Source organism: Aristolochia californica, unplaced genomic scaffold (assembly GCF_029961685.1).
Source record: "Aristolochia californica isolate CCGP_79_NKW_82.1479 unplaced genomic scaffold, dmAriCali1.0.hap1 SCAF_1, whole genome shotgun sequence".
Lineage (NCBI taxonomy): Eukaryota > Viridiplantae > Streptophyta > Magnoliopsida > Piperales > Aristolochiaceae > Aristolochia > Aristolochia californica.
In genome coordinates this window covers 5,753,443-5,763,168 of record NW_027181770.1, presented here as the reverse complement: position 1 = coordinate 5,763,168, position 9,726 = coordinate 5,753,443, and the positions used below count along the sequence as shown (strand labels likewise).

At 44.8% G+C, this 9,726-nt stretch overlaps 3 protein-coding genes across 3 annotated transcripts; 2 read left to right on the top strand and 1 right to left on the bottom strand.

Annotated features, from left to right (window-relative positions):
* The first annotated feature begins 91 nt into the window (after nucleotides 1-91).
* Nucleotides 92-4,138, top strand: LOC137943874 (equilibrative nucleotide transporter 1-like). Its single transcript, XM_068789301.1, has 2 exons — nucleotides 92-803; nucleotides 3,142-4,138. The coding sequence occupies exons 1-2, from the start codon at nucleotides 284-286 to the stop codon at nucleotides 3,870-3,872; spliced, it is 1,251 nt and encodes a 416-aa protein (XP_068645402.1). The 5' UTR covers nucleotides 92-283; the 3' UTR covers nucleotides 3,873-4,138.
* A 532-nt stretch (nucleotides 4,139-4,670) lies between these two features.
* Nucleotides 4,671-6,667, bottom strand: LOC137943864 (UDP-glucose 6-dehydrogenase 3-like). Its single transcript, XM_068789293.1, has one exon. It carries the CDS (start codon nucleotides 6,303-6,305, stop codon nucleotides 4,860-4,862), a length of 1,446 nt encoding a protein of 481 aa, XP_068645394.1. The 5' UTR covers nucleotides 6,306-6,667; the 3' UTR covers nucleotides 4,671-4,859.
* Nucleotides 6,668-7,347: 680 nt separating this feature from the next.
* On the top strand, nucleotides 7,348-9,075 carry LOC137957293 (RING-H2 finger protein ATL1-like). Its single transcript, XM_068805052.1, has one exon. The coding sequence runs from the start codon at nucleotides 7,885-7,887 to the stop codon at nucleotides 8,932-8,934; it is 1,050 nt and encodes a 349-aa protein (XP_068661153.1). The 5' UTR covers nucleotides 7,348-7,884; the 3' UTR covers nucleotides 8,935-9,075.
* The last annotated feature ends 651 nt before the right edge of the window (nucleotides 9,076-9,726 follow it).

The following is a 9,726-nucleotide window of genomic DNA, read 5'->3' as shown; positions in this document are numbered from 1 at the left end:
TTCTTATTTATAAAATTTTCTAATTTTTATAGGTTAATAAATTTTTATGAGACATTTTTATGCCCGGGTCGGGGATGGATCTGGGAGGGAGAGCGGCTTTTATATATCAGGTTTCTGTCCCCGACCCCGTGCCCACCCTCTAGCGAGTCCCTCTCTTACCTTCAGCCTCATCGCTGCGATTGGTTACTGCTTTGACCTGGCTCCTGCCATCTTCGTTCCTAAATCTGAAGAATTTACTGTCAGGTGAACATCTGAAGACTGCGCTCCAGATTCCTGATCGGCAATGGGCTATTCAGGCGTGAGGGGAGAAACAGAGGAGGAATCCCATCTTCTAGCTCCAACATCTGCCCAAGTCCCTGCCGACCGCTTTCACCTTGCCTACTTTGTCTACTTCACCCTCGGCGCCGGATTCCTCCTCCCATGGAATGCCTTCATCACCGCCGTCGACTATTTCGACTACCTTTATCCTGGCGTCAACGTCGATCGCGTGTTTGCAGTCGTGTATATGCTTGTTGCTCTCACCTGCCTTGTCCTCATCGTTGGCTGGGCTCACAAGTCTAACGCCTATGTTCGGATCAATCTGGGTCTCTCTCTCTTCGTTGTGTCTCTGCTAGTCATACCCGTAATGGATTTAGTTTACATCCGGGGAATCAAGGGTTTGTATTCTGGGTATTATGTGACGGTCGCCGCCGTTGCGCTGTCGGGTATCGCCGATGCTTTGGTTCAAGGAGGAGTCATTGGGTCGGCAGGTGAGCTGCCGGAACGCTACATGCAAGCCACCGTCGCCGGAACCGCCGCTTCAGGTAATGATATCATGTCCTTTGATACCTGATTGTTCGAATTTGGGAAGTTGGAATTGCTCGGCAATTTTAAAAAAAAAAAATCTTCATTTCTTTTCAGTTTTGGGAAGTTTTTGCCATACTGAATTGGGGATATAAATGTTCCTTGCTTCTGTTTCCATTTGGTATTTCTTGGATAAGTTTGTTTTGCCGTCATCCTACTCAATCTGCTGCCTGTACTTTCCCATATTCCTCCGACCTAGGACCTAATATAAACTGGTGGATAGGGGTGGCATCGAGCCGAGTCGAGCCCGAACCTGCCTATGTTCGAGCCGAGTTTGATTTAAATATTTCAAACTCAAACTCGAGTTAAGCCTAGTTTCGAGCCTAAAATTGTAATTGAGTTCGAGCCCAATAATTTTTACCGAGTTCGAGATCGAGCTCGATCCAAGTTCGAGCTCCAACCTACATTTAAAACTTTGCATAAAATACAAGTCAAATAAATTGTATATAAAATTATGCATATATTTTACATAAAATTGGGCATAACCTCTATTTATAATTGGACATAACCTCTGTATATTAACTCTGCATAAAATTATTCATCAAAATTGCATAATTATGTCTAAAAACTTTATTCAACAATCAAACACAAAAACATTCCTTTGAAAAACAACGCTAGTTTTGTCCATTTGTACTCAATTAGATCGTTCTAATTCAAGGACTAGAAAACCAGATCATGGAGACAGAGAAAAAGTTTAAGAAAAATGGTTTTGGATGACTTAATCGTATGCCCATTTTCGTTTTTTTATTCGGAGCATGGATTCAGACAGTAGCAGTTCTAAAATACTACCAATTTGTTTTTCTGAAAAACTTAAGTGGAGTTAGCATTAAGAGAGTACCTCAAACAATTTGAGTCTCTTCAAGAGCCATGAGGAAGGGACAATTGGAGTTCAAGAAAGAGTTTTTTTTTCACTTGCTTATGATCTCGCACATGCGAAAGTTGCATGATGTCTTCGCGCGGGGGGGGGGGGGGGGGGATGGATTATTTCTCCCCTAACTTAGGACATTGGTTTTTCCACCGAGACAACGCAGAGGGAAGGGGGTCTAGCAGCGCCGGCGAGGACCTGTCGTCGGGGTTGACGGTTGCGACAGAGGCGGCAGCGAAGGCAGACGAGGGGAGGAAGAAATCGAACCAAGCAGCAACGAAGGCGGTCGGCGAGCAGCTGTGGATGGCGACGGAGGCGGCCACAACAGTGGACGGGAGGGGCTTGGCGGTGACAAGGGGAGGAAGAATTGAACCAAGCAGTGGCGAAGACAAGGGGAGGTCACTGGTTTTCCGTTGAGATGACGTGGAGGGAAGGGGGTCTAGCGGCGCCAGCGAGGACCTGTTGTCGGGGTTGACGGCTGCAACAGAAGCAGTAGCAAAGGCAAACAAGGGGAGGAAGAAATTGAACCAAGCAGCGGCGAAGGCGGCCAGTGAGCAGCAGCAGCTATCGACGATGACAGAGGCGGCCACAACATCGGATGGGAGGGACTCGGCGATGACGAGGCTAGGAACTCTCGAGCTTTCAAACCGAACCATGGTTTGGTTGAGCTCGGCTCGTTAACTGATCTCAAACTCGGTTCGAGATCCAGATAAATCGAACCGAGCCGAGCTCGAGCTGCTTACGAACCGGCTCGGTTCGATGCCACCCGTATTGGTGGAGACGTTGGGGAAACACTTTCATGATTCACTAAGGTGATTTGGGTCGTCTTTCATGATACATCTACTATTTGATGATGGTTCTATACCCAGTAGCAATTGGAGCAGATGGCTCAGTTTATCCTCACCCATTATGGAATTTTGCCTTGAAGTCCAAATGCTGGATAAAAGAGGAAAGGAGTGGGCCAATTCATAGCTGTCCGGCCTCCAGTATTGATTTTTATCTTCTTCCCAGCGTAGCGTATTACTGAACAAGCACAACTTGTTATTATGGATGACGAAAGAGTTACAGAGTTACCTCAAGCATATTTTTTGCTGGGAGCAATAGTAGGCCTGTTTGTGCATAGCAATTGGTGACCTTGGCAGGTTTTCGGGCTTGTTTCTTTTGATTGCACATTCTACCATCTGTTTCTCTGTGAATAATGGTAGATATATTCCTTGTGGTGAGAACTGTAATTTTACTTGTTGCATATGAAGTGATTCTCAGCGAGTCTCTAAGGATGGATCAAGTCCTATATTAAACAACCTAAAGCTTTGTCCTCACAATGCTCTTAGTTTATGATACAGTATTTTACATCTTTAATGCAGCTTTTCTCATAATACACTATGCTGAAAGGTGCGGAAATTTTTTCTAAATCTCTGATCTTATGATGGCAGGGGTGCTTGTTTCAGTATTGAGAATAGTGACCAAGGCCATATTCCCTCAAGATGCTCATGGTCTAAGAAGTAGTGCAAATGTATACTTCAGTGTCAGTATTGTGGTTATGGTCATATGCCTTGTTTGCTACAATGTGGCAGATAGACTTCCAGTCATCCAATACTACAAACATCTAAAGATGCAGGCAGTGAACGAAGAAGAAAAGGAGAAAGGTGCGCTTAGCGGTGCACAGTGGAGATCAACATTGTGGGACATAGTGGGTAGAATCAAGTGGTTTGGATTTGGGATTTTCCTTATATACGTTGTCACTCTCTCCATATTCCCGGGATATGTTACTGAAGATGTTCATTCTAAAATCCTTAAGGACTGGTATCCTGTCCTTCTGATTACTGGCTACAATGTGTTTGATCTGATTGGTAAGACTCTGCCTGCTATATATCTTATCGAGAATGCTAAAGTCGCAGGCGCTGCCTGTGTTTCTCGGCTACTATTCTTCCCACTGTTCCTGGTTTGCTTGCATGGTCCAGAATTTGTCCGAAGTGAGATTCCAGTTACGTTCTTGACATGTCTTCTGGGGCTAACTAATGGCTATGCCACTGCTGTTTTAATGATTCTTGCTCCGAAGACAGTCCCACTACAGCATTCTGAGACTGCAGGAATTGTGATTGTGCTGTTTTTGATTCTTGGGTTGGCAACTGGTTCCCTCGTGGCTTGGTTTTGGGTCATTTGATCAGGAATGGATGTGAGAAGTCCAGTGCTTTGTTTACTTTCTCATGGTTTCCTTTTGGTTGTTGCTGTTGTTTCCCATGGTAAATGTATTCTTAGTGTTTATATTTGTTCGTGTTTTGTAGTCTTCCAAACTAAATACCATTCTTGCTGTTGTCTCAAAATGGTGACTGATGATGTAGCTAAGCCGAGGAATTTTAGTGAAGAAGGATATATTGCAAGCTAAAACTCGTGTTGATATTCATGGTAAACACACTTTTCCTTCTGTTATCTGCTTCTATCATAAATATCTGCCAGTGTTATGGAAGAATTCAAGAAGAACAAAAAGAATATTGAATCAACTCCACATAAGCCCGGTGCACCATTTTTAGATTTAGATCTAATGATACAAGTCTTGTTTCATCTTCTTCTTCACCTTTTTTATTCCTCTCATGCTTGATGTCTGGAAATCTCATTTCTGTCTTTTTAATGTTAAATGATTGTATAGAAATGGTGGTCTTTTTGAATGTTTAATGGAGAAGATGGCAAATTGTGAATAGCTTAATTTTTCAACAATGAGAAAAAAGGATTCGGCCAAATCTTTTATCATTATTTGGTGGTTCTGTGTTTGTTTCCATTTTTTTTTTTTTTTCTGGACGAACTGCAGAAGCTGAGGTTGGTTTGAAAATTGTCCGAGCAGGTGAGAACTAATTTCTTGCAGGTTGAAGTTTGGAGTGTTCCCATTCATGTTTTCATGTTTTTTTCTGACAGAGAAGGGGGTGAAATGAAGGAAGAAAGAAAAAATAGGAGAACAGATCCAGAATTAGAAGATCAATCTACAATAAAACGATAGTGGCATCCAAAAACTGTAAAAAAGGGTAAGACAGATAAACAAACAGAACAATAACAGAAAAATCGAAACAAGGAAAAAGAAAAAGAGCTCATTGGAGAAGGTTTACTAATCCGGGAAGTCATCAATCTCTGCGTCTACCACTGGCATTTTGTCGATCTATCAGTAGGCAGCGGCCGGAAGGTCCTTCACCCAGGGGTCCAACGGCTTACCGACTGAATAGACAATGAATCCAATTTTCCTAAGCTCCTCCACGTTCACTACATTTCTCCCATCGAACAAGAATGCCGGCTTTTCCATGCTATCATAAATTTTCCGGTAATCTAGATTCTTGAACTCGTCCCATTCTGTCATGATGCAGATCGCATGGGCGCCCTTGGTGGCGGTATAGGCGTCCCATGCGACGGACACCTGTTTCGAAGCGGTGGGGCTGCTCGGCACCAAATGCTGGGGGTGGTCCCAGTCGAACTTGCCGGTGGCGAGATCCCTGCGAATCAGCTCCTCCGTTACCTGGGGATCGTAGATGGATAGCTGGGCTTTGTCGCCGAGCAATCCCTGACAGACGTCAATGGCGGGGGTCTCCCTGGTGTCCCCGGTGTCCTTCTTGAAAGCAAATCCGAGTACTGCGACCTTCTTACCGGCGACAGTGTTGAACATGGAGGACACAACCCGGTTGACGAATCGATTCTTCTGGTAATCGTTGATCTGAACGACCTGCTTCCAGTACTGTGCGACCTCCGTGAGTCCGTTGCACTCGCAGATGTAGACAAGGTTTAAAATGTCCTTCTGGAAGCAAGATCCACCGAATCCGACACTAGCGTTGAGGAAGCGGGAGCCGATCCGGGAGTCCTTGCCAACGGCGTAGGCGACCTCGGAGACGTCAGCTCCTGTAGCCTCACACAGGGCAGACATTGCGTTGATAGAGGAGATCCTCTGGGCAAGGATGGCATTCGCAGCGAGCTTGGACAGCTCAGCGGACCACAGATTCATTGTCAGGATCCGATCCTCGGGCACCCACCGTGCATAGATGGCCTTGAGAGCGGCGACGGCACGGTGACCCTCGGGAGTCTCCCGTCCACCGATGAGCACTCTGTCTGGATAGGCAAGATCCTCAACGGCGGTTCCCTCAGCGAGGAACTCCGGATTGGAGAGGATCTGGAAATTAATCCCCCGGGAATTGTGGGTGAGGATCTTCTCAATTGCCTCAGCAGTCTTGACTGGGACGGTCGACTTCTCGACGACGATCTTGTCGGACTTGGAGACGTCGGCGATCATGCGGGCGGCGGATTCCCAGTAAGTGAGATCTGCGGCCTTTCCTGCGCCGAGTCCCCGAGTTTTGGTAGGAGTATTGACGGAAACGAATACGATGTCCGCATCGGCAACATGGGCCTCAACATCGGTAGAGAAAAACAAGTTCTGGCCACGGCATGCCCGGACGACGTCATCAAGGCCGGGCTCGAAGATGGGGAGGCGATCGCTGTTCCAGGCGTTGATCCGGGAGGTGGAGATATCCACCACCACCACCTGAACGTCGGAGCATTTGTAGGCGATCATGGCCATGGTTGGCCCGCCCACATAGCCTGCGCCAATGCAGCAGACCTGCACCATTTGTCTCCCTTTTCTTCTTTCTATATGAAATTAAATCAAATGGCAACAACGCAGAACAGAGGAGAGCGAAGAAGAAAGAGAGACCGTCTGGATGTCGAGACGATAGAGCAAAGAAAGGGACGGGCAGACTTATATAGGTTGAGCGTGGAGAGTGGAGCGGTGAAACCGGGGGCCTCACCGACGCGGTGATTCCTGTAACGCGTTACTTTAATGGCCCCAGCCTCGAGAGCTCCACTTGGAAGAAGGATTTTCCTCAATTTTTTTTTTTCATGGCCTTCAGCTAGAATTTCTCCAATAGTGCGGAGGCCGTGAAGATTGCCCGCGGCTTCTTCTTCTCCAAACTCTCCATTTTCTTTCAGAAGCTCTTTCTTCTATCCTTGAACCGACTAAACCAGCAAATGAACCTCCTCTTTTTAAAGCCACCTCTCGCATTTCCTCCTCTGACGGATTTTAATGGATGTCACTGACGAACCACCTGCGACTCGAGGACCGGCAAAATCAGCGAACATGACCCCTACACCGGTGAATACCGCACACAGTGATCGGATTTTCTGCTCTTTCTCCATCTTTGGTTTACAGAAGTTTTTCGTAACAAATGGTATCAAAATTTGGTCATTTGGACAAGGTGTAAGCCAAAATAGAGCTTAGAATGATTAATTTGAATAGAAAATTGAGGAAGACTATTTATGTTGTAGCTTGTTGAACGAAGAAACTAGAAGTCACTAAGTTCATCTCATTCTCAGGCGTATGTAACCGAAAGTAGAGAGAGAAGCAAAAGTCAAAAGCCCAAGGGCCTGTTCTGAATCCACAAAAACGAAAGAAAAAAAACAGAAAAGGGGGGAGAATAAGAGAGAAAATCACTTTTTTCTCTCAATTAATAAATAAACAAGATGATGAAATGTGACAACAGCACCACCAATGGTCAATGCCGTTGTGGGAGGGTTAGTTCTCTTTGTTTTTTGTAAACTACAATTGCTTCTCATCTCACTTCTTTTTCTTTCTCTTTCAGTTTCAGTTTCTCGGAATATAGAAGACAGGCACTCCGGTGCCATTTTCTCCGTTTAGCTCACCTGTCCATTTTCTCCGCTTGACTTTGAATGGCCAATCCGGTGGCTTTTTTATTCTTTTTAATCCATCTTGTTTTTCTACGGTAAGTTTCTTCTTTGTTTCGATGCTACCTTCCACTCCTCTCTCGCTTCTTCAACCCTCCCAGTCTTCCCTGCAAATCATCAGAACTTACCTTCTCGGCTTGATTTCTTGTATCTACCCCTTCTTGCTCCGTTGACGTCGTATCGGTTCCCGTGTTCTTTCAGCAGACCCACTTTGTTAATTAGTTTTCTGCATCAATCTTCCGACTGTTTCTTGTTTCCGCTCTGTTTCATGGATCTTGTTTCAAGAACTACGGAATACCCATGTTATTTTCTTACACCAATTTCCCCTTTTCCACTCTTCTTTACGAGTCTTGTTCTGAAAATGATTTGCTGCGTTCGTTTTTAGTTTATAAATTGTATGAGGTATAGGTGTTTCTATATCTGGTTTTTTTTCCGTTTATGGTCGTCTCTGAAAGTTTGCTTAATCGATGGATTCAAATAACAGAGATCCTTTCTACAGAAATGGACCCCCGTTTTCAGCATATTATCCTCCAGACTATTATTACAGAACACCATTCAGAGCTCCTCCATCCGGTTCTAAAACCGTAAATCTTCCCATCATAGCCATTGCAATACTCGGGATCATAGCCACTGCTTTATTGCTTATCGGCTACTACGTCTTTGCCATTAAATTCTGCTTGAACTGGCACAGGTTCGACTTCTTGCGGCGGATATCAAGCAACAGGGAACCCAGAACCGGAGACCCATTAATCGTTTATGCCCCAACCATCCAGAGTAACCGTGGCCTCGACGAATCGGTGATTCGGTCCATCCCCATTTTTCAGTTCAAGAAAGGGGTAGAAGATGGTAAGGAGAAGAACTGGAATGAATGCGCAGTCTGTTTGAACGAATTCGAAGAAGACGAGAGGCTCAGGATTCTGCCCAGTTGCTCCCATGCTTTCCACATAGACTGCATCGATACGTGGTTTGAAAGCAATGCTAATTGCCCACTTTGCAGATCAAGCATCTCAAATATTCGACCATTTGATCGGAGTGTGGCCGATAACCCGTACCGTGATCCTCATCAATTCAGCGATCACCTCGTCATTGAAGTCTGCGATGATGGAAACGAAAGAAGCGCAAGCAATCAAGATTCGAGTGGAGATGATTCAAATGAGATGTCAACCAACTCTTCCATTTCCAAGTACAATCCATCCCCAAGCGAGGTGGTTCGGAGAATTCTGAAGGAGAAGCAGAGAAGGTTTCATCATCAATCAAGCATGGGAGATGAGTGCATTGATGTGAGAAGCAAAGATGATCAATTTTCAATACGGCCTCTGAGAAGGTCTTTCTCCATGGATTCTTCAGCAGACAGGCAGCTATATCAGTCTGTCCAGGAGATATTACGGCAGAATCCCCAGATACAAGAGGTAGGTAGCTCCAGTGAAGCTAGTAGCAGAAACAGGAGATCTTTCTTCCCATTTGTCCATGGCCGAGGATCTAGAAGTGCAGTTCTTCCCATTGAATCTGAGCCCTGATTTTTATTTTTATTTTCGTTTTTGGGTATCTGATTGAGACCATGAGAAACTTACGACTACATTCCTTGGGTAGTCGTGTGATATAAACAGAGGATTCATGGGTGTAAAGTACATTTTGAGTATAGATTACTTTTTGATGAATGGTTTACTCTTTGTCTCTCTCATCTCTTCAATCACGGAGAAGCAGTTCTTTTTTCTCGGATTCTGATCTTTTTGTGATGCTGTCAAGATTTTATAGAGACTGGTAGAGAGTCAAATTGGAAAAAGCAACTTTTCGTCTGGAGGGATGAGGAAGAAACAGCGCAAATGCTTGAAGTTTCCGAGAGAGAAGACATGATTATTAGCATCATCACTTTTGAATAATAAACAGTTTCTTCATCTCCTAAAACCATCACAAACACCGACGAGTCCATTGTGAAAACTTTGCAGTCATTAAACAGTTTTCATGGTGATCATCCCATAAGAGTGACCTACCACAACAAATAAAAGGAAAGCTCAACAACTACTCTTCGTCTTCCCTGCAATAATTAAGGTTTTGCAGGAGCAGCAGCCGCCGCCATGGTTCTGGTTTTCCACATCAACCATGGCAGTCTCTTTCAATGCATCTTCTGGATTGTCCACATATAGAAAACCATGGGAGAAAACAATTTCCCAGACACTTTTAAGACCAACTTGACAGGAACGAAGCTACTTTTTGTGAGGGGGTTGGTAGCCAAATGCTTTGTATAGTGTGACTGTGACATACCTCTATATCTTCCTTGATCTTCACTCCAATATCCCAAGAGTTCCATG